At 41.6% G+C, this 25,097-nt stretch overlaps 1 protein-coding gene across 1 annotated transcript in view; it reads left to right on the top strand.

The window, feature by feature from the left end:
• The window catches only part of LOC311233090 (beta-galactosidase-1-like protein 2), a gene marked incomplete at its 5' end in the record, with an annotated part of 65,826 nt that overhangs the window by 2,604 nt on the left and 38,125 nt on the right, over nucleotides 1-25,097 (top strand). The window contains 6 exons of the mRNA XM_084319965.1: nucleotides 8,539-8,634; nucleotides 10,746-10,854; nucleotides 10,981-11,073; nucleotides 11,534-11,615; nucleotides 13,958-14,022; nucleotides 22,564-22,648. Coding sequence (XP_084176091.1) covers nucleotides 8,539-8,634; nucleotides 10,746-10,854; nucleotides 10,981-11,073; nucleotides 11,534-11,615; nucleotides 13,958-14,022; nucleotides 22,564-22,648 — 530 coding nt within the window. The remainder of the gene's footprint in view (nucleotides 1-8,538; nucleotides 8,635-10,745; nucleotides 10,855-10,980; nucleotides 11,074-11,533; nucleotides 11,616-13,957; nucleotides 14,023-22,563; nucleotides 22,649-25,097) is intronic.

The raw sequence follows: 25,097 nt of genomic DNA, 5'->3' as shown, positions 1-25,097 counted from the left end.
CTCCTTCCGTGGCAATTGTATCTCCCTTCCTTCACATATCCACGAGAGGGGGGGGGGGGAGATCTGCCACAATACTTATTTTGCAGAAATGGAAACATCAACACAATTACATTAACATAAATAAATACATTTTGTGTATCCATCAGTTAAATTGCATATTTAGATTGATTGATTGATTGATTGAAAACTTTATTAACAGATTGCAGAATGGGGGCGTACAGTACAGTACAGCTCAATACATACAATTGTTAAGGGGATGCAGACCAGAGAAAGACTTTCGTCTTGTTTACATCAGGGTCCCCCATTTTCAATCCATCATAATATATATGACACACACGACATACAGATAGACAGTACTGCTATATCTATACATTTATGACATACCAGATTTGCAAATACAGTACTGTTTGTGATACAAAAAGAGTCCAGAAAAGAGTATATACATTTGACGTAGAAACTGTACATTGGAGGAGGTTGGGTAGGTGGGGTGGGGTTGGGTGGGTGGGTGGGTGGGGGGGGGGGGAACTGTACATTGGAGGTGGTTGGGTGGGTGGGGGGGGGGGGGGTTGGGTAGGGGGTGGGTGGGGGACACTGTACACTGTACAAGCAAAACTGTACATTGGAATATTGACAAAGCCATACTTGGTAATTTACTGTACATTGGAGGGGGTTGGGTTAGGACATTTGCAGGGGCCAGTTTCCAATTGCAGTCTCCCGTAGGTGTTCTTTGAGAGTGGTTTTGAAAGTGGGTAGTGATTCACATTCCTTTACAGCTTTGGGTAGGGCGTTCCACATTGATGTGGCATAATTGCGAAACGTGTTTAGTCCCTTGTTTGAGCCGAATCTGGGTTTAACATGATTTGTGGAGCTCCCTCTGGTGTTGTGATCGTGGTATTCACTGACCTTTGGGAAGTATTTTGACATGTACATGGGTACCTTGGTCGTGTAGTGTATCTTGTAGACAAGGCCCATTGCAAGTTGCAAGGTTCATTCATAGTGTACTGTATATGATGCCTACTCTTACATCAGGTGATGTGTTACGGTTTGTAAGTGACCCCAATAGCACAACACAAGACAGGTATGAGAGTTAGCCAAAAACAGGGCATAATTTATTACACAGGGAAAAAAACAGCACTGTCCCTTTAAGGGCGAATACACTAGAGCAGCGGTTCCCAAACTTTTTTGGCCGTGCACCCCCTGTCACCTCCCGACCTAGCTGACGCACCCCCCAATGGGTTTCTGTTAGAATTTTTTTTGCTGGTCTCCGTGCACAGATTTAATTTTTTATTTTATCTCTTCCCACGGCGACTATGGATAGGGAATTACCTTATTTAATTAAAATGTTCACGACAACATGGATGCATGTACTTTGCCAGCATGTTTAATATCCACAATACTAAAGGTTTGACTAAGATTTGTATGACATTTTATTGTAAAAAAAAGAAAAAAATGTTTTACCACCATTAGCCTTTTCATGTCACGCACCACCTAGAGGGCGCTCGCGCACCACAAGGGGTGCGCGCACCACAGTTTGGGAACCACTGCACTAGAGTCCAGGAATCATGAACAACAAAAATGCAGCACTGTCCCTTTAACACTTTGAGCGCCAGCCGTGTTTTCCTTTTTACCGGATGGAATGCCACCATCCACTCCAATGTTAACGTTAATATCGCCTAATCTATGTTTTAAATTATGACTATGTGTCTAATCTGCCTGTCGCTTATCAAAGAATCATTTTCCAGTTAACATTGTCAAGGCAGATTGTTTTTTTATCGCTTCATTTCTGTTTGATAGCATTTTGAAAATCACCCGTTTTCGCGGAAAAAAACAACCCATGCCTATGATAATCGCCTTTTACTGGAATATTCCAGAACGTTGTCATTTGTCGGTCTAATTATGAATCGTTTTCAAATAAATGCTAGATGATCGATAGTATATGTGTGCGCACGCACGCTCATGCCGCGCACTGATAATCGCTGCTCTTATTTCCTCATGGCTTTTACAGTCAAAACAGCCATATCACATAAACGCTTATATATCCGTGAAAACGAGTCTGATTATCCTAACACTGATAACATAGATTCCTTACCTGAGGTCAGATGGTATCCAAATGGTTTATTCCAATTTCCGATCGCCATTCGAAAAAATCGATAATTGTATTGATCCATCGTGTGTACAGTATAACCCATATTCGCCGTGGCTCAGAGGCTCCAGAATGAACTCTGGTAGACCCCGGCTGCATCAGTGAGAAGTAAAATGTGGAGTCAGAAATCCGTTCTCCCATTCACTTTCATTGAGTCCATTCCAAAAGGGTGATTTACCATCTGGGAGACGATAGGGGGCGCTTTTTTCACATCTGAGCGGCGGCAGTCCCTGGATCTCCAACGGTAGGCTCGCGTGATGCAATATGATTTCAGATCGCTAATAAAAAAAATAAAAATAAAAAAAACGAGAATACTCGTGACGTGGCATTCAACGGTCGGGGGGTAAACCCGAGAAAAGCCGTGAGTGGCATACAAAGTGTTAAGGGCGAATACACTAGAGTCCAGGGCCCTCATTCATCAACGTGACTTACGCACAGATATGTGCTTAACCTGTGCGTACGACCATTTCTAAGCAAAGTGTGGGATTCATCAATTTCAACTTGAACTTGACTTCGTGCTTATGTGTACGCACAGCTCTGAGCATGCTTAGCTGACGCCCAGTGGTAGAATATGGTTACTACGGCATATGCGCTGCTCAGTTCATGCATTAGTTTCAACGTGGAAATAAGCTTCCGTGCATTAGTTTCAACACTGGCGTGTTCAACCTCTGTATGACCCGTAATTCATTATAGTTCATTGTAAAATAGCGACAGTAGTGTAATTATAACGGGCTCACACGCGAACAAGAGGTTGGCCTGCTTGTTTGGCACGGGGGGGGGCAGACGCAGAACACCAACCTCCAAACGCGATTAAATATTGTTTCAAATAAAAAGCGAATTATTTTGTGTGTCATGTTTCCAAATAAGATTGGTCACGAAATGCTTTCTACTTCAATTTGTTGGTTAAAATAGATGACCTCCGTTGAAACTTCACTGAGACTAACAGTCTATTTGTGAGCTCCCGCACAGATGTGATAATAATAATAATAATAACAATAATAATAATAATAATAGCTTCATTTTATATAGCGCCTTTCAAGAGACCCAAGGTCGCTTTACATAGATAGGGGGGGGGAATAACAAAGTAACAAACATAGTGGACAGACACAACATATAAATATGATGATGGAATTCATTCAAGTCCTCTCCACCCTCGGGTCTTTGCCACCGGCACGGTCCATCGTGATATTGGAGATGGATCGAGCAATAGACTGTTACTGTAGCTGTCAAAGCTCCATCACAAATGCAGTTATGTAAATAGAAAGGGATTCCACTCAGTCAATGTTGCGATGCGCATTTGCCTGATACATGTTGTTGCTGCATGCCGGGAATAAAATTGAGGAGAACTTTAATCCCTGGGTATTAATCAAACAAAACGGGAAAAGGCAGTCATATTCCAGCACAGTCTTTATTAGTGTTTTGAGCTGTCCAGGCAGAATTGCAGCAATGGTCTTAGGGAGCCGTTGATATCTGACATCACCGTGTACAAGTCCGCCTTTTATTTATCCCATAACACGCGTTGTGTCTTCTTGGTTCGGCAGCGCCTCAGTGAACAATCTCCCGTGGAGTTTCTCAGAGTTCCGCTCGGGTCAGTCCATTATTTCACATCCCAAGGGGGGTGTTTCATTACCATATATGGATAATCATGCACAAGCAATTAGCTATCATGCTTCATAACTGAACACTGCGAACATCTTATACGTTTCAGACCCTGTTAGTCAAGTTGAACTATCGCTCTGACTGGGGATGCTGAGGGCATGCTGACTGTGATTTGACCAAAGCAGAGTACACACACAAAAAACGTGATCGGGGCATCCCTAGTCGGAACAATTAGGCCAGGTCCTCACGTATATGGATCTTTTGCCAAACGGATATTCTCAGGCTCCATTTAAAATAAAATCCCCGTCCACACCACAGTGTTAAAAAAAAAAACTCCATCCAGACACAAACACATAAACGCATATGCATTGCTCCAACAAGCATGCGGGCCAGCAGGTGGCGATAAGCGATATCCCAAATACCATGGTGGTACGAGCAGTCAGGACGACAGAGAAATTATAGGAATTGTCCATTGGTTCACCCAGCCCACTTCACCATTCCTAGCATTTCCATTGGCTATATTGACATACATACAGTAGATAATAAATAGATAGATATAGCGGTGGATTAGATGCAGTCCAGAGGAAACAACCAATCTAGATATGTCACGATTTAATGCTTTACTTCTGCGCACTGGGCGACGGAGAGATACAATGTCAATGTTGAGATCACAATCTCCGGATTTTGAAACTAAATATGGCGAGTCCTTATCACAAACTATATATATACTAATTACAACAAGACATTCATTAATTGCATTGTACTGTTCACGTGCCGTCGTCGCATATATAAGTAAGGATAGTTTGAATGACATTTCAGAACCCAGGCGCTGTCCACCGAAGTTATTATTACTTCAAAGCGCTACTGCCTATATGGAAAAAACAAGGTGTAATAAGGATATTTTAGGTGGTGGTAGTTTCTCTGTTAGGACATAGTCGGTCTGATATATATTAGACAAACAGTAAAGTAATATTCACCAAACAATCTGACGGGCAAGATATTATTACGGCCCGCCACAGTCTGAGCATGCGTAGTGAGCTGTGGCGTCATCGTTTATCTAGACTATGCGTTTACAGTGGCTGCACGGATCCACTGAACGGATATTTTGGAAAATCTTCACTTTAAAATGCGTTTAAGAAAGTCTCCGTTTATGTCTCTGAAAACACCCTTTACGTGTGGATGAGAGGCCCAATCGTGGAATAAAATGTGCGTTTGGCAAAAGATCCATATACGTGAGGACATGGCCTTCCTCTCCCGACGAGCTGATTGCCAACCACTCTCAGGTGCGTGAAGCAGACTGTTCAGCACGCCCCCTCGTTGGGAAGCGTGCAGTGTTTACCCAGCCCTCACATGATGTTTGTTAATGGTGGTTAAATTAGTCAAACTAAACAAAACTCATCAAACCATTGCCTTCAACCTTCCTCTCTTATTTCCATTTATTTATTTACCTAGTCCTAGGGTAGGTTCTCTGAGCACAGATGCTTTTTTCCAGCAACGCCCTGCTTCACATTCACACGGTTACACACATTCACACCTGGGAGTAACTGCCCAGTACAACTGCAGTCGGACACTGAGAAGTTGGGGGTTAAGTACCTTGCTCAAGGGCACTTTAGCGGTTGGTAACGAGGGACAAGAGAACACTATTCATTCACTTTCAAACCCCAGACTTTTCCTGCCGGCCCGGGGGATCAAACCAGCGACCTCCCTGGACGCAAGACCACTTCTCTAACCTTTAGGCCGCCACTGCCCCCTTTAGCCATTGTTGGATAAAAACAACTCAGACCATTTCTCTGGCCCCTGGGCCCTGACAATAACATTTGCTTTTAAATCCATTGTAAAATCCTCCCTTGGTGTTTAGTATCAGGGTCTTATCACTACGCCCCAAAGCCCAGGGGGTGAAGCGCCAGTAGCAGCAGCAGTGCTCACCTGACAACAGCAGCTTTTCCGCAACAACAACCCATTTATCTGGCAATTAACAGCACGAGGTGAAAAGTAACGAGATAAGTGTTGTTGCCTTGGCCCCTGTGTTGTTGTTGCCAAGCGTATTTCACGTGCTTCAAACAAGGAGATATGACTGTGTCACGCGATTCACATGTAAACTTAAAAGAAAAAGAAAGAAAAGAAAATTATTATTTGAGTATTATTCTCATGCTTGTTAGGTAGCGTCTCACTTGAAAGGCTAACTTTGGTACATGTTGCAACTCACATCTTTTTGGTTGAGAAGTACGAGATTTTTGTGTATATATATATATACTATATATATATAATATACGGGGCTGACCCCAATTGTTACGATGGGGTAGGTTAGAACACAGTTTGCAGAAGGGAATGGAGGCAGAGCCGAGGATTGAAGCTTGGAGAAGAGAGTTTACTGCAGAACCAGGTGCAATACAAAGAACATACAGAAACTACTTAACATACTTCTCAAAACAAAACAACAAACACTAACACTTACTAGAGGAAAACAAAACAACAAACACTAACACTTACTAGAGGATAACAGCGCAATACGGCGTGGACAGGAAACGGGGAAGGAGACAGGAGGAATGTCGCCACAAGGAAGTGAGGACAGACAGAACCTAAATACCCAACCCAATTAACAATCAAGAACACCTGGCCAACACAGAATCACAACACAACCTAGACAATAAAGAAATGACAACTAAACACAACTAGACACTACGGCAATGACACACAACAAACCCAAAACAGTGAACCATATCACACCAGGGAAGGGAAAGTCAGGGACAGCACACACCAGGACACCACATTGATCACACTATTAATTAAGGTTAAAACAGTAGTCAGGATGTCCAGTGTACTGGACCGCACCGTCTGCGGATGGCCACCAGAGGGTAGGAGACCAATGTTAGGCAGAGAGCCAATGTTAGGTAGGGAGCCAATGTTAGGTGGAGGGCACTGCCCAATGTTAGGTGGAGGGCACTGCCCAATGTTACCATCCTGCCCAGTCCAGCCAGGACCGGGCCTAGGAACCTAGGAATTAGTCGAATAGTCGACAAATCGATCGAAAGGAGCCGTAGTCGACTGCCAACCTCTTAGTCTGCAAAAAAAAGAAATATATATATATATATATTATAATCTTTCTTTTTTATCATTCTTTCCAAAAGCAAAGAGGCCTAGAAGAGTGGCCAACACTAATGGCATGCATACCAGCAAGGATAACTGCCTAAGAAAACACTAGACTAGACACATATCAAGATGTATCCATCAGTGGACTAATTGCATGCTTTCGCAGAGGACAAGGAGCCTTCAGTCGACTCCTTCAGACATTAAGCACCCCCCACAGCCCAAATGGAATGATACAAAAATATATACAGTATATATATATATTTGATCACTACTTACTTCTAAAGAAATGATCTAAAATTGGGTTGGATGATAATGCCTGTGTCTGGTTTCAGGATTATCTATCTTCTAGGCGGCAATGTGTGAAGTTAGGTCAAGCACAATCTGAATTCTTGGCCATGACTAAAGGTGTGCCACAAGGTTCAGTTTTGGGTCCTGTCCTTTTTACAATTTATATTAATGATATTGTTTCTTCTTTGTATGGATGTCATGCCCATTTGTATGCTGATGACACAATTGTGTACTGTATTGCAGACTCTGTACAGTTGGCCATTGAGAAATTGCAACTTTCCTTTTATGCTCTACACAGGATGCCCTTACTAGTCTTAAATTGGTTCTTAATGCTAGTAAGACAAAGTTTATGTTGTTTTCAAGAGCAAGGAATATTAACTTTGATGATGTGAGGATATCTACTGTCAGTGGCTCTTGTATAGAGAGAGTCACTGAGTATAAATATTTTGGCCTGTGGCTTGACGAGAAATTTACATTTAAGTTCCATGTGGACAATCTTGCCTCTAAACTGCGACAGAAAATTGGTTTCCTGTACAGAAACAGATCCAATTTTCCTCTATTTAGTAGAAAAATAATTGTTGAATCAGTCTTCTTATCAGTTTTGGACTATGGTGATATAATTTATAGGCATGCTGCAGGCCCTGCGGCATCAACTCTTAAACCTCTGGATTCTGCATATCACTCAGCTATCAGATTTATAACTGGTGACAGATATGATACTCACCATTGTGTCCTGTATGATAGGGTGGGTTGGCCTTCTCTTGCAGAAAGGCGCAACAAACACTGGTATTTATTTATTTTTAAAGCCCTTATTGGTAAACAACCTGTTTACTGTATATCTCTTCACTGTTAGATTGGAATATTGGAACCTATTCAACTCGATCGAATGACTGGGGTTCCTCAAATTTGTTCTGAGCTAGGGAAGTCAGCCGTTTCCTTTGATGCCTCTAACTCATGGAATGTCCTTCAACTCTCTCTGAAATTGGAGGTTCCCTCTTCCCTTGGAATGTTTAAACGTATGATTTCAGACCATTGTGTGACTACCTGTAACTGTTTTAGTTGATCTTTTTAAATTATTTTGAAAAGTTTTTAATTTTTTACTCTGGTGTTTAAATTTCTGTGAATATTGTTTTTATTATGTACTGTTTACATTTTGTACAATCGTCGTTTCTGTAAATGAGGGAAACCTCAGATGCTTACGATTTTAAATAAAGGTTGAAATGAAAAAATGAAAATATTTTTTTGCATTCAGGGGAGTAGTCAACTACCAGTCGACTATCGGCAAATGACTATCCAAATCCTTAGTCGGGGACAGCCACACACACAGCTGATAAATCATATAGACATTTTCTCTTTATAAAATATATTTAGATATATCTTTGTTATTTCTTTTCATATCTTTTTTATATTAATTTCAGAGCCTATCTCAAGCTTGCTGCTGAGGTGGGACTATGGGTGATTCTGCGTCCTGGGCCATATATCTCCTCTGAGCTGGACCTGGGAGGACTGCCGAGGTAAGACAGTGTTGTGGAATATTTTAAATTAGCCAAACAGTGAAACTGTAGAAATTCAGATGAGTCAAATTGTATAAAAAATAAAACATAGCTTATTATCTGTTTCTGTGGCCACAAAAAGAGTATGCTCAGTTTACAATCAGAGACCAAGCGTCTGACCAGAAAGTGAATGACATGATGTCAAAAGATGACAAATTAATAACAGATATGTCAAGAAAGGTAAACAAAGATGAACAAAGATGAGAAAATGAAAACAAAAGATGGGTTTAGGTGTTTTGTCGTGTCTCACACAAGAACTGGAGACAAGGCCAAATGTCATACCTCCTGGGCCTTGGCTGTTGTTTTAAGAACACTGTTAAGACTGTCACCCTAGTGTCTGAGCTGTAGCTGTATACTAGTTAACTATATTAACTAGTCAAGGCTGTACAGAGAATATGTATTTAACACAGCTATGGACATGATAATATTTTCCAAGACAACAGCATAGCATCATTTGTTGACTCTCAAGGGTTGAGTAGCTTAGATGTTTTGCCTATTATGCTGCATGTTTTCTCCGAGCCAAATACATGCAATTGCACTCATAATATACAGATGAATTTCCGTATGAACCAAACAATCTGTAGCTGCAGTTCTCCACTCTCCTGCATGTCCAGGCAACATTCCTCAATAAATCTAATAAAGACGCAAGTGATTGTGAATCTAATCACACAGAGAAGCCACTTGAAACCACAACACAAAGTGCTATTCTTATGACCATGTGCTGCCATGGGAACCAGTAAACAAGCTCCGGCCCCCACAGGGGGACGTCTTGTTTTGTATATGAAGCTCACTATGCCTCTGTTGTCCTTACATCTCTGTAGCAGAGTCACTGCTTAATAATAATAATAATAATAATAATAATAATAATAATAATAATAATAATAATAATAATAATAATAATAATAATAATAATAATAATAATAATAATAATAATAATAATAATAATAATAATAATAATAATAATAATAATAATAATAATAAATAATAATAATAATAATAATAATAATAATAATAATAATAATAATAATAATAATAATAATATTATTAATAATAATAATAATAATAATAATAATAATAATAATAATAATAATAATAATAATAATAATAATAATAATAATAATAATAACTTTATTTGTATAGCACCTTTCATACAGGGGATTGCAGTTCAAAGTGCTTTACATCAATAAGAAATAAGACATAAAATCAGTGTAAAACGAGCAGCAAGAGCAAAGCATAAAGTGGGATAAAATAATGCAGATATATTAATCAAATCATATCAGAACACCTCACGTTCCAATAGGCTTCTTGAATTTCTGTAATCTGTTACAAAACATGATGAAGGTCATAGTATGCACCCAGCGGATAGTGGGGCGTAGAGATAAAAGTAAAAATAAGTAAAATAATAGCAAGGGTAAAATGAGCAATCATATAAAGTCACAGTATTTCACATTAGGATCTAACATCCCAACAGGCCACCTTGTTTATGGTTTGATTGAGTTTTAGTAGAATAGAAAAGACATGAATGATGAAATGAGCACATAAAGTGCAGACATACTATAAAATCACAGTTTTTACAGTGCAATAAAATAGTTCTGGATTACTGTTCAACAGTTCAAAGTTGTCTTTACCTTCTGCCTTGTGTTCTTCACTGAACACTGATCTCTCCACACACAAGCACACATGAACACATGGACGGACACACACACACACACACACACTACAGGTCACTTTAGGAAAAAGCAAAGGTCACTTTAAAAAACATTAATGTATGTTTTTGTATAGTATAGTTAGTATAGTATAGTTACATATAGCATAACTGTATATATTGTATAGTATATTGTATAGTAGTGTATATAGGACTCATTATCTTTCATTCGTAAGCTTAGTATTGTATAGTATTTTATCTTAGTACCTTTTATCATGTCTATCTATTATCTATATTCTATTTTATTCTATTATTATTTGTATGTTTTTGCACAATCAAGGCGGGCATGGCCACCTTCATTTCACTACATGTCATGTATGTGACTAATAAATCTCTTGAATCTTGAATCTCTTCTGTTCTGTGACAGTTGGCTTCTTCGCGACGGGAACATGAGGTTGAGGACGACTTACCCCGGCTTCACTGAAGCCGTCAACACTTTCTTTGATCAACTTATTCCAAAAGTACTTCCACTGCAGGTCATTTGCTCGGCTGCTCGACTGTGTACCACCACGCACAATGTGTTTACTAATTTCATCTACTCGTTTAATTTACATGTTTAATTTACATGTTTCATTTACATGCTGCCTCCTGTGTTGTCTTAGTTCAAGAAAGGAGGTCCTATTATTGCAGTGCAGGTGGAAAACGAATATGGATCATTTGCAAAAGATTACGTTTATATGCTTTTCATCAAAGAGGTAATAGGTTGCACACACACATACACACACACACACACACATACAGTACACACACACGTACAGTACACACACATACAGTACACACACACACACACACATACAGTACACACACACATACACACGCATACAGTACACACATACACACACACATACAGTACACACATACAGTACACACACACACACACACACACACACACACACACACAGCATAAGCATTTTGTTCCTTTTTCTGATAGATGTGAAGTTGAATAAAGCTCAGTGATCTCATTCACAACTAACACACATATCAGAAACAAATTGATATGGATCCTTTGCAAAGGATGACAGTTATATACTCTTCATCAAAGATGTGATAGCCCCCCCCCCCCACACACACACACAGCTAATTCATTATGTTGATTCATGATGATTTATTAAATAAATTCTATTGTATTTGTCTCTTACTGTGTTATTCCTACAGGCCTTACAGTCCCGAGGGATCAGTGAGCTCTTGCTGACATCAGACGTCCACAGTGGCCTACAGTCAGGGGGTGTGGATGGAGGTAGAGTACACTACTATACACACGCACACACACATGCATGCACAAACACACGCACACATGCACACCCCTTGCACACACATATATTATACACATGTTCATTTTGAATACTTTATTTGAATTCAACTATTGAAATGTATGAATTAAAATATTCCAGAGGTTCAACGTGATTTAACGGATAATTCCACAGTTTTTGATATGTGGGTCTCTTATGTCATTCTTGATACGAGTTTCATGTATGAGACGTTTGTTCAATATACTTTTCCATCGTAGAGATATTTGGTAGCCATGTTGTGCAGATTCATCACTTATATAAGGCTTCTGCTGTATATTGTAAAAATGTACCATCATCAGCACCTTGTAAATGCTCAAAACTCACCACAACTGATAGAAATGTCATGCTAACCCGTGGGTCAACACTGATGACCTTAAAGTTGCTCCATTATACCCTTGTCTAGCATAAGAAGATGAGGGAAAAAGGTAAATGATTTTACCCACAGGTAGGGCTGACCTCAATTAGTAGAATAATCGACTAATCGATCGAAAGGAGCCGTAGTCGACTGCCAACCTCTTAGTCGAATGCAAAAATATATATATATTATTATTATTATAATTTCTTTTTATATATCATTCTTTCCAAAGACCGCTGCGCCACCTGGCCGCCCCTGAAAGAGGATTTCACCTGTCTAATGAACACACTGACTACTAGACAAATATCAAGATGTATCCATCAGTGGACCAATTGCATGCTTTCGCAGAGGACAAGAAGCCTTCAGTCGACTCCTGAAGACTCTAGCAGCAGAAGCACTCATTCAAGGGTACTACAACTATGCTTGCACCTCATGGTACCAAAGCACTTCAAAGGCACTAAAAACAAGATTACAAACATCACAAAACAAACTGGTCAGACTACTGCTTGACCTTACTCCTAGAACCCACCTCTCCCCTGCCCATTTTGACAACCTAGGATGGCTTAGAGTAGACGACAGAGTACAGCAACTTGCAATGGGCCTGGTCTACAAGATACACTACACCACTAAGGTACCCATGTACATGTCGAGGTACTTCCCAAAGGTCAGTGAATACCATGACCACAACACCAGAGAGAGTTCCACAAATCATGTGCAACCCAGATTCGGCTCAAACAAGGGACTAAACACGTTTTGCAATTATGCCACATCAATGTGGAACACCCTACCCACAGCCGTAAAAAAATGTGAATCCCTACCCACCTTCAAAACCGCTCTCAAAGAGCAGCTACGGGAGGCTGCAATTCGAAACTGGCCCCCGTAAATGTCCGAACCCCCCCCCCCCCACCCCCTCCTAATGTACAGTTCCCTCCCCCTCGTATGTATATATTTCCTGTTAGGATCTCTGTTTAACAGTACTGTATATTCGCATATCTTGTATGTCACAAATGTAACAGTACTGTATATCTGTATGTCATGTATGTCATAAATGTCATGATTAGATAGATTAGATGATTAGATCAGATTTTTATATCTGTATATCTGTACATTGTGTATGTCATAAATGTCATTATGAATTGAAAATGGGGGACCCTGATGTAAACAAGACGAAAGTCTTTCTCTGGTCTGCATCCCCTTAACAATTGTGTGTATTGAGCTGTACTGTACTGTACCCATTCTGCAATCTGTTAATAAAGTTTTCAATCAATCAATCCTTCAGACATTAAGCACCGCCCACAGCCCAAATGGAATGATCAAAAAAAAAAAAAAAAAAAAAAAATATATATATATATATATATATATATATATATATATATATATATATATATATATATATATATATATATATATATTATTATTATTATTATTATTATTTATTATACATTTCAGTGTATACATCAATGTCGACTATACAAATCCTTAGTCGGGGACAGGCCTACCCACAGGTTAGCAATGCATGCCATTTCCATCCAATGTGGAGAGTTTTTGAGTGTCCACAAGGTGCTGAAGGTACAATTCCAGAAACAATGGAAGCTTATGAAAGTGGTGAATCAGCACAAAATGGTTTTCCAGATATGGTTGTCAGGGAAACGCATATTGAACAATGGTTTGATGTATGAACTCATGTTTAGGCAAGAATGAATGATGTGTCAAAAATGGTGAAATGATCTTAAGTGCATTTAAGGATACAAAGATACATTATTTCTCTCTCTGTATCTCTCACTATCTTTCTGTCTCTCTATCTCAAATACAAGCACACGCACACACACACACACACACACACACACACACTCACACACACAAACACATGCGCACGCACGTACACACAAAATGTTCAACAATGATGGCATGCTGTCATGATTCTCTCTTTTGCAGTCATCAGAACAGTGAAACTTCAGAAGCTAAATATGAGGGACATAAAGTATTTGAATGCTATCCAGGTATGTATGTACTAAATTATTCCTCTCCAGGCAGCTCTTAGGCAAGTAGACATTAACAAGGTCGGGGGGCTCAGCTCGGAGAAACCAGTATGGAGCAAAGCAGGCACCACAGAAAGGAGGATGGCTGTGGAAGTGTGAGGTGTAGTGAGGTGACAACATGAGGAAGTAGTGAGGTGACAACATGAGGAAGTAGTGAGGTGACAACAAGAGGAAGTAGTGAGGTGACAACAAGAGGAGGTAGTGAGGTGACTAGTGAGGTGACAACAAGAGGAAGTAGTGAGGTGACAACAAGAGGAAGTAGTGAGGTGACAACATGAGGAAGTAGTGAGGTGACAACAAGAGGAAGTAGTGAGGTGACAACAAGAGGAGGTAGTGAGGTGACTAGTGAGGTGACAACAAGAGGAAGTAGTGAGGTGACAACAAGAGGAAGTAGTGAGGTGACAACATGAGGAAGTAGTGAGGTGACAACAAGAGGAAGTAGTGAGGTGACAACAAGAGGAAGTAGTGAGGTGACAACAAGAGGAAGTAGTGAGGTGACAACAAGAGGAAGTAGTGAGGTGACTAGTGAGGTGACAACAAGAGGAAGTAGTGAGGTGACAACAAGAGGAAGTAGTGACGTGACAACAAGAGGAAGTAGTGAGGTGACAACAAGAGGAAGTAGTGAGGTGACAACACGAGGAAGTAGTGAGGTGACTAGTGAGGTGACAACAAGAGGAAGTAGTGAGGTGACAACAAGAGGAAGTAGTGAGGTGACAACATGAGGAAGTAGTGAGGTGACAACAAGAGGAAGTAGTGAGGTGACAACAAGAGGAAGTAGTGAGGTGACTAGTGAGGTGACAACAAGAGGAAGTAGTGAGGTGACAACAAGAGGAAGTAGTGACGTGACAACAAGAGGAAGTAGTGAGGTGACAACAAGAGGAAGTAGTGAGGTGACAACACGAGGGAGTAGTGAGGTGACTAGTGAGGTGACAACAAGAGGAAGTAGTGAGGTGACAACATGAGGAAGTAGTGAGGTGAAAACAAGCTGAAGTAGTGAGGTGACTAGTGAGGTGACAACAAGAGGAAGTAGTGAGGTGACAACAAGAGGAAGTAGTGAGGTGACAACAAGAGGAAGTAGTGAGGTGACAACAAGAGGAAGTAGTGAGGTGACAACATGAGGAAGTAGTGAGGTGACAACAAGAGGAAGTAGTGAGGTGACAACAAGAGGAGGTAGTGAGGTGACTAGTGAGGTGACAACAAGAGGAAGTAGTGAGGTGACAACAAGAGGAAGTAGTGAGGTGACAACATGAGGAAGTAGTGAAGTGACAACAAGAGGAAGTAGTGAGGTGACAACAAGAGGAAGTAGTGAGGTGACAACAAGAGGAAGTAGTGAGGTGATAACAAGAGGAAGTAGTGAGGTGACTAGTGAGGTGACAACAAGAGGAAGTAGTGAGGTGACAACAAGAGGAAGTAGTGACGTGACAACAAGAGGAAGTAGTGAGGTGACAACAAGAGGAAGTAGTGAGGTGACAACACGAGGAAGTAGTGAGGTGACTAGTGAGGTGACAACAAGAGGAAGTAGTGAGGTGACAACATGAGGAAGTAGTGAGGTGACAACAAGAGGAAGTAGTGAGGTGACAACAAGAGGAGGTAGTGAGGTGACTAGTGAGGTGACAACAAGAGGAAGTAGTGAGGTGACAACAAGAGGAAGTAGTGAGGTGACAACATGAGGAAGTAGTGAGGTGACAACAAGAGGAAGTAGTGAGGTGACAACAAGAGGAAGTAGTGAGGTGACAACAAGAGGAAGTAGTGAGGTGACAACAAGAGGAAGTAGTGAGGTGACTAGTGAGGTGACAACAAGAGGAAGTAGTGAGGTGACAACAAGAGGAAGTAGTGACGTGACAACAAGAGGAAGTAGTGAGGTGACAACAAGAGGAAGTAGTGAGGTGACAACACGAGGAAGTAGTGAGGTGACTAGTGAGGTGACAACAAGAGGAAGTAGTGAGGTGACAACAAGAGGAAGTAGTGAGGTGACAACATGAGGAAGTAGTGAGGTGACAACAAGAGGAAGTAGTGAGGTGACAACAAGAGGAAGTAGTGAGGTGACTAGTGAGGTGACAACAAGAGGAAGTAGTGAGGTGACAACAAGAGGAAGTAGTGACGTGACAACAAGAGGAAGTAGTGAGGTGACAACAAGAGGAAGTAGTGAGGTGACAACACGAGGAAGTAGTGAGGTGACTAGTGAGGTGACAACAAGAGGAAGTAGTGAGGTGACAACATGAGGAAGTAGTGAGGTGAAAACAAGCTGAAGTAGTGAGGTGACTAGTGAGGTGACAACAAGAGGAAGTAGTGAGGTGACAACAAGAGGAAGTAGTGAGGTGACAACAAGAGGAAGTAGTGAGGTGACAACATGAGGAAGTAGTGAGGTGACAACAAGAGGAAGTAGTGAGGTGACAACAAGAGGAGGTAGTGAGGTGACTAGTGAGGTGACAACAAGAGGAAGTAGTGAGGTGACAACAAGAGGAAGTAGTGAGGTGACTAGTGAGGTGACAACAAGAGGAAGTAGTGAGGTGACAACATGAGGAAGTAGTGAGGTGACAACAAGAGGAAGTAGTGAGGTGACAACAAGAGGAGGTAGTGAGGTGACTAGTGAGGTGACAACAAGAGGAAGTAGTGAGGTGACAACAAGAGGAAGTAGTGAGGTGACAACATGAGGAAGTAGTGAGGTGACAACAAGAGGAAGTAGTGAGGTGACAACAAGAGGAAGTAGTGAGGTGACAACAAGAGGAAGTAGTGAGGTGACAACAAGAGGAAGTAGTGAGGTGACTAGTGAGGTGACAACAAGAGGAAGTAGTGAGGTGACAACAAGAGGAAGTAGTGACGTGACAACAAGAGGAAGTAGTGAGGTGACAACAAGAGGAAGTAGTGAGGTGACAACACGAGGAAGTAGTGAGGTGACTAGTGAGGTGACAACAAGAGGAAGTAGTGAGGTGACAACAAGAGGAAGTAGTGAGGTGACAACATGAGGAAGTAGTGAGGTGACAACAAGAGGAAGTAGTGAGGTGACAACAAGAGGAAGTAGTGAGGTGACTAGTGAGGTGACAACAAGAGGAAGTAGTGAGGTGACAACAAGAGGAAGTAGTGACGTGACAACAAGAGGAAGTAGTGAGGTGACAACAAGAGGAAGTAGTGAGGTGACAACACAAGGAAGTAGTGAGGTGACTAGTGAGGTGACAACAAGAGGAAGTAGTGAGGTGACAACATGAGGAAGTAGTGAGGTGAAAACAAGCTGAAGTAGTGAGGTGACTAGTGAGGTGACAACAAGAGGAAGTAGTGAGGTGACAACAAGAGGAAGTAGTGAGGTGACAACAAGAGGAAGTAGTGAGGTGACAACATGAGGAAGTAGTGAGGTGACAACAAGAGGAAGTAGTGAGGTGACAACAAGAGGAGGTAGTGAGGTGACTAGTGAGGTGACAACAAGAGGAAGTAGTGAGGTGACAACAAGAGGAAGTAGTGAGGTGACAACATGAGGAAGTAGTGAAGTGACAACAAGAGGAAGTAGTGAGGTGACAACAAGAGGAAGTAGTGAGGTGACAACAAGAGGAAGTAGTGAGGTGACAACAAGAGGAAGTAGTGAGGTGACTAGTGAGGTGACAACAAGAGGAAGTAGTGAGGTGACAACAAGAGGAAGTAGTGACGTGACAACAAGAGGAAGTAGTGAGGTGACAACAAGAGGAAGTAGTGAGGTGACAACACGAGGAAGTAGTGAGGTGACTAGTGAGGTGACAACAAGAGGAAGTAGTGAGGTGACAACAAGAGGAAGTAGTGAGGTGACAACATGAGGAAGTAGTGAGGTGACAACAAGAGGAAGTAGTGAGGTGACAACAAGAGGAAGTAGTGAGGTGACTAGTGAGGTGACAACAAGAGGAAGTAGTGAGGTGACAACAAGAGGAAGTAGTGACGTGACAACAAGAGGAAGTAGTGAGGTGACAACAAGAGGAAGTAGTGAGGTGACAACACAAGGAAGTAGTGAGGTGACTAGTGAGGTGACAACAAGAGGAAGTAGTGAGGTGACAACATGAGGAAGTAGTGAGGTGAAAACAAGCTGAAGTAGTGAGGTGACTAGTGAGGTGACAACAAGAGGAAGTAGTGAGGTGACAACAAGAGGAAGTAGTGAGGTGACAACAAGAGGAAGTAGTGAGGTGACAACAAGCTGAAGTAGTGAGGTGACTAGTGAGGTGACAACAAGAGGAAGTAGTGAGGTGACTAGTGAGGTGACAACAAGAGGAAGTAGTGAGGTGACTAGTGAGGTGACAACAAGCTGAAGTAGTGAGGTGACTAGTGAGGTGACAACAAGAGGAAGTAGTGAGGTGACTAGTGAGGTGACAACAAGAGGAAGTAGTGAGGTGACTAGTGAGGTGACAACAAGAGGAAGTAGTGAGGTGACTAGTGAGGTGACAACAAGAGGAAGTAGTGAGGTGACTAGTGAGGTGACAACAAGAGGAAGTAGTGAGGTGACAACAAGCTGAAGTAGTGAGGTGACAACAAGAGGAAGTAGTGAGGTGACTAGTAAGGTGACAACAAGAGGAAGTAGTGGGGTGACAACAAGAGGAAGTAGTGGGGTGACAACAAGAGGAAGTAGTGAGGTGACAACAAGAGGAAGTAGTGGGGTGACAACAAGAGGAAGTAGTGACGTGACAACAAGAGGAAGTAGTGAGGTGACAACAAGAGGAAGTAGTGGGGTGACAACAAGAGGAAGTAGTGAGGTGACAACAAGAGGAAGTAGTGGGGTGACAACAAGAGGAAGTAGTGAGGTGACAACAAGAGGAAGTAGTGAGGTGACAACAAGAGGAAGTAGTGACGTGACAACAAGAGGAAATAGTGAGGTGACAACAAGAGGAAGTAGTGAGGTGACAACACGAGGAAGTAGTGAGGTGACTAGTGAGGTGACAACAAGAGGAAGTAGTGAGGTGACAACATGAGGAAGTAGTGAGGTGAAAACAAGCTGAAGTAGTGAGGTGACTAGTGAGGTGACAACAAGAGGAAGTAGTGAGGTGACAACAAGAGGAAGTAGTGAGGTGACAACAAGAGGAAGTAGTGAGGTGACAACAAGCTGAAGTAGTGAGGCGACTAGTGAGGTGACAACAAGCTGAAGTAGTGAGGTGACTAGTGAGGTGACAACAAGAGGAAGTAGTGAGGTGACTAGTGAGGTGACAACAAGAGGAAGTAGTGAGGTGACTAGTGAGGTGACAACAAGAGGAAGTAGTGAGGTGACTAGTGAGGTGACAACAAGAGGAAGTAGTGAGGTGACAACAAGCTGAAGTAGTGAGGTGACAACAAGAGGAAGTAGTGAGGTGACTAGTAAGGTGACAACAAGAGGAAGTAGTGGGGTGACAACAAGAGGAAGTAGTGGGGTGACAACAAGAGGAAGTAGTGGGGTGACAACAAGAGGAAGTAGTGGGGTGACAACAAGAGGAAGTAGTGAGGTGACAACAAGAGGAAGTAGTGGGGTGACAACAAGAGGAAGTAGTGAGGTGACAACAAGAGGAAGTAGTGAGGTGACAACAAGAGGAAGTAGTGGGGTGACAACAAGAGGAAGTAGTGAGGTGACAACAAGAGGAAGTAGTGGGGTGACAACAAGAGGAAGTAGTGAGGTGACAACAAGAGGAAGTAGTGAGGTGACAACAAGAGGAAGTAGTGGGGCGACAACAAGAGGAAGTAGTGGGGTGACAACAAGAGGAAGTAGTGAGGTGACAACAAGAGGAAGTAGTGAGGTGACAACAAGAGGGGGTAGTGAGGTGACAACAAGAGGAAGTAGTGAGGTGACAACAAGAGGAAGTAGTGGGGTGACAACAAGAGGAAGTAGTGAGGTGACAACAAGAGGAAGTAGTGAGGTGACAACAAGAGGGGGTAGTAAGGATAGGATAACACACTGAAGTTCTGCAGGTGGGACAATGAGAACTAGCATGGAGGGGGTGGTTCTGGGATGCTGGAACTAACCATTGAGCCTTCCCGAGGTGTTGTGGGTCTAACTTGATGAAACACCAGCGAAGGGAGGTGCCTACTTGATGATAACCCTGGTGATATGGTGGCTCTCACTGCCTGTCTATCTACACATTGGGCTGTGGTGGCCGTTGGGGGCCATGTGGTGGCTATGTTGCATCGGCATTGTCAATACCTAAGCGCACATCAAAGAGGTGCAGGAAATCTGTTTGGGGGCCGTTATGGGCCAAGTAATACATTCGTAGTATGAAGTTCCATAGTATAAGGATTTATAGGCATGTTAGACTTTCTTTTGGTAATTGTGTTTCTTCATTGATTGCTTATCCTTATCATTAAGGCACAAGTATCTTGTGTTTTATTATACATATCTCTCTATACAGTATTAACATTATGGAAATCATATGGTTAAAATATAATATAAAAATTATATATTATAAAAGTATAATAATATTTAAAGGAACACTCCAACATTTTGGGAAATTAGCTTATTTAACATCTTCGCTGCAGTTAGACAAGAAGATACATACCTATTTTGTCTCTCTGCATGCATTAGGCTTAGGGAATGCCTGGACCGTGGGTTAGCTTCATCACTGGAAGTGGGTCATACATTTACCCGAGTTCCCAAACAGTCACGAAAACACACTCCAAATACAATCAAAATACAACTCCAAAACGTTCCTGTAAACATGTTGTGACCTGTGTATTTACCACGTGGAGAAATAAAAAATAATTGAATTAGACATTTCCGTTTTCTAAGCAGATATACTCGGAATTTTTTTTTGCCTAACCACTCCTGTCTGGGCGCAGTGATTTCACGTCACCAGTGCTACTTTTTCTAACGTTGAGGTCAGTGTTTACATTTTCGTTTCATTCAAAGGATCCAAACCGATTGAAGTTATTAATATGGCTACCATGACTGTGGTAAGTTTTCATTTATGTTTTTAGATGGAAGGCTGTATTCTCACCCTGCAGCCCAGGTACCTCACTCTGCTCTCACCCACCTGGTGACTGGGAGACTCTGGGAGACTTGTGTGACTGGGAGACTCATGTGACTGGGAGACTTGTGTGACTGGGAGACTCGTGTGACTGGGAGACTTGTGTGACTGGGATACTTGTGTGACTGGGAGACTCGTGTGACTGGGAGACTCATGTGACTGGGAGACTTGTGTGACTGGGAGACTCGTGTGACTGGGAGACTTGTGTGACTGGGATACTTGTGTGACTGGGAGACTCGTGTGACTTGTGTGACTGGCAGACTCGTGTGACAGGGAGACTTGTGTGACTGGGAGACTTGTGTGTCTGGGAGACTTGTGTGACTGGGAGACTCGTGTGACTTGTGTGACTGGGAGACTTGTGTGATTTGTGTGACTGGGAGACTTGTGTGACTGGGAGACTCGTGTGACTTGTGTGACTGGGAGACTCATGTGACTGGGAGACTCGTGTGACTGGGAGACTTGTGTGACTAGGAGACTTGTGTGACTGGGAGACTTGTGTGACTGGGAGACTTGTGTGACTTGTGTGTCTGGGAGACTTGTGTGACTTGTGTGTCTGGGAGACTTGTGTGACTGGGAGACTTGTGTGACTGGGAGACTTGTGTGTCTGGGAGACTTGTGTGTCTGGGTCTGGGAGACTTGTGTGATTGGGAGACTTGTGTTACTGGGAGACTTGTGTGTCTGAGAGACTTGTGTGACTGCAAGACTTGTGTGACTTGTGTGTCTGGGAGACTTGTGTGACTGGGAGACTTGTGTGACTGGGAGACTTGTGTGTCTGGGAGACTTGTGTGACTGGGAGATTTGTGTGACTTGGAGACTTGTGTGACTTGTGTGTCTGGGAGACTTGTGTGACTGGGAGACTTGTGTGACTGGGAGACTTGTGTGTCTGGGAGACTTGTGTGACTGGGAGACTTGTGTGACTTGGAGACTTGTGTGACTGGAAGACTTGTGTGACTGGGAGACTTGTGTCTCTGGGAGACTTGTGTGTCTGGGAGACTTGTGTGACTGGGAGACTTGTGTGACTTGGAGACTTGTGTAACTGCGAGACTTGTGTGACTGGGAGACTTGTGTGACTGGGAGACTTGTGTGACTGGGAGACTTGTGCGACTAGGAGACTCTGGGAGACTTCTGGTGGATCCTGCTGGACGTCACTCACTTCACCATAATTGATCAATGACAGCATGAAAAAATTTATTATTTTTGGGAACTCCAGTGATGAAGCTAAGCTAGGCTAACGGTCCAGGCATTCCCTAAGCCTAATGCATGCAGAGAGACAAAAAAGGTATGTATCTTCTTGTCTAACTCCAGGGAAGATGTTAAATAAGCTAATTTCCCCAAATGTTGGAGTGTTCCTTTAACAATGGTATTATCCCAATACAAATTCAATACACCCTTATGTAAGGTCTTTTGTGGTTTTTGTGTCATACTGTGTCTTTCAAAATGGTCTATTCTCATCAAGTTGCCATTGTAACTTTTAATACTCTTACAATGTACCATAAAATACAGTTTATCACCCAGCCCTCACGAAAACCATCATAAACTGATAGCTTGGACATTCATTCTGTAGCCAAACAGCCCTGCCATGGTGATGGATTACTGGACCGGCTGGTTTGATGTGTGGGGGGATCTCCATCATGTGTTTGCCCCAGAGGGTAAGAAGAACTCCTTACAAACGTCACCATATGAATTGTACAGGTTCGTTATACGCTATTGATTACACAGGAATTCCTGTGTTGTGCTTCTCTACTGTGTCTACTGACAAAAATGGGTTCAAAGTACATTTTGTAAATGTATTTTTGTATTGATAAGCGTACAAAGTTGATGAAAACCTGCTCCAACAGGGCTTGTTATACGTGGGCTTAAAGTCAGGGCTAACCTGCTTTCGAAATGCTAGTCTATAACATTAGTTAGATCTGAGGTGGAAAGAACCTGATAAACTCACAATGATTAATTGGTCTCTGACACTACTGGATGTCATTGAGCTGTGGGTCGCAGTGGCCGAGAAAGTTAAGGCCACTATCTAGCAGCGGAGCGGGGTTGGGGTGTTGGTCCTGGGGGAGGAAATGTCTTTTGTGGTGTTTGTGATAATATAATTTTGTTTAAATGTTTAGGTTCTGTATTTATAATTGTTGTTGTTCTACTGTCATTATATTGTCATTATAGTTATTGTTATTATTATTGTCTGGTGTTCTTCTGTTTATTATTATTATTATTATTAGGGCGGCTACGTGGCGTAGTGGGCAAGGCGCTCGCCACGAAATGCTGGAAACGCTGGCCTCGTCAGTTCGAGCCCAGCGCTCCACATTTGCTTTCAGTTTAGCTGGTCGTCCGTACTAATACACATTGGCCGTATTAGGGGGTGGGAAACTGATGGGTGGGGATCGGGCGTTGTGGACAGCGACTCCTACAGGTCGGTTGGTGCGCCTGCGCAGTAGAATCAGGAAGTGTCGGGGGCAGCGTGAGCCTCCCGCGCGTTACTCCTCGCCACTGAGAGATCGAGCTGCGCAGGTGAAAAGATGCGACTGCTGTTACCTCAGGTACCGGAGGGGACTTGTGCTATGTATGACTTAGTCCACATTGCAGCCGGCTTGTGGGAGGCAAGAAACAGCGTCCGTGACAGGGGAGGGTTGAATTGGATGATACGAAAATTGGGATGGGAGAAAATATAGAAAAATGGGAGAAAAAGTGGATCAATTTTTTTTTTATTATTATTATTATTATTATTATTATTATTATTATTATTATTATTATTATTATTATTATTATTATTATTATTATTATTATTATTATTATTATTATTATTATTATTATTATTATTATTATTATTATTATTATTATTATTATTATTATTATTATTATTATTATTATTGTATTATGTGTTGTCATGTTTTGTTTTATCCATGTAAAAAATAGAAGAAGAAAAAAGATAAATGCTATTTTAAAACCTAATGCTAACTTAAGGGAAACTGTGCTAACGTCCCCTCTTACAGGCACTCTCCCATACATTAAATGGTAAGTTCAGAATTGCGGACCCCTAGGTCCTACTCATTGTTGACATTGTCGAAGGGTCCCTTTCTGAACACAATCCATGCTGTTCTTCATCCTGGATACCCAGCTCCTTCTTACTGTAGTTAGTCACAAAACGTATGTAAAGTTACCACTGTAAAAAGCACATCCCCCAGGGTCGGTACCGACCCCTAAATGACATTATGATCATAGATCCATATTTTTCAGAGTGATGCAAAACATTTGCGATTTTAAAATCAAACGTTTTCAAGTATTAACATCACTAACATGTCACAAAAGCATGTAGAATGTATATTATCATCAATATGTTAGTTTAGCAATAGGTTAAAAGTGTTAAAAGATAGTTTTAAGTTTTCGATTTTCGATCGTCCATTCCAAGCTTGAAACGAAAATGGAAATTTTGAACCATGGGAATTGTAGTCTTTTTGCGGCCATTTTTCCGAACTACACTTCCTGGCAAGGTATATGGGGGTTCAAAGTTCAGAGTTGAATTATGAATTATGTCAATAACTGTTATTATTCGCGATAATAAGCCACAAAAGGTAACGTTTTTGACAAATATTGAAACGCAGTTAGTTTCTCCTCCCTATTGTTAGCATGTAGGAACAATTAGATCTGAAATTTGTTTCAAAACGGTTGCACTGTGGGGAAAATAAAAAGTACACTAGATTACAGTAGATATCAGTATCTGTTCTTATGCACGCCTGGTGATACTAAATCCAAATTGAACTCGGGCATTTGAAAGATAATATATGTATATATATTAGGGCTGTCAGTTTATCGCGTTAATTCGATTAATTAATTACACAGCTAATTATCGCGTTATGAAAATTAACTCAAAATGAATTACCAAAAGAAAAAGAAAAAAAATTATAATATTTTTTTTATCTCATTCATTCCATAAGAATGTAGAATACACATTTAATTATTTTTTTTAATATGGTCTATTTGCATGTTCTTGGTATCTGATTCTAGGGACATCTATGAATCTCAGGGAATGTATTCCCAGTGTCAGAAATACTGTGGGCTAGATCCACAAAGAATGGATTGCACGGTGCAAGTTGCACCCTTACT

The sequence above is a fragment of the Notolepis coatsorum genome (genome assembly GCF_963971535.1).
Source record: "Notolepis coatsorum genome assembly, chromosome: 8".
Lineage (NCBI taxonomy): Eukaryota > Metazoa > Chordata > Actinopteri > Aulopiformes > Paralepididae > Notolepis > Notolepis coatsorum.
The sequence above is the reverse complement of the archived record's forward strand: the minus strand, read 5'-3'. Positions and strand labels throughout refer to the sequence as shown.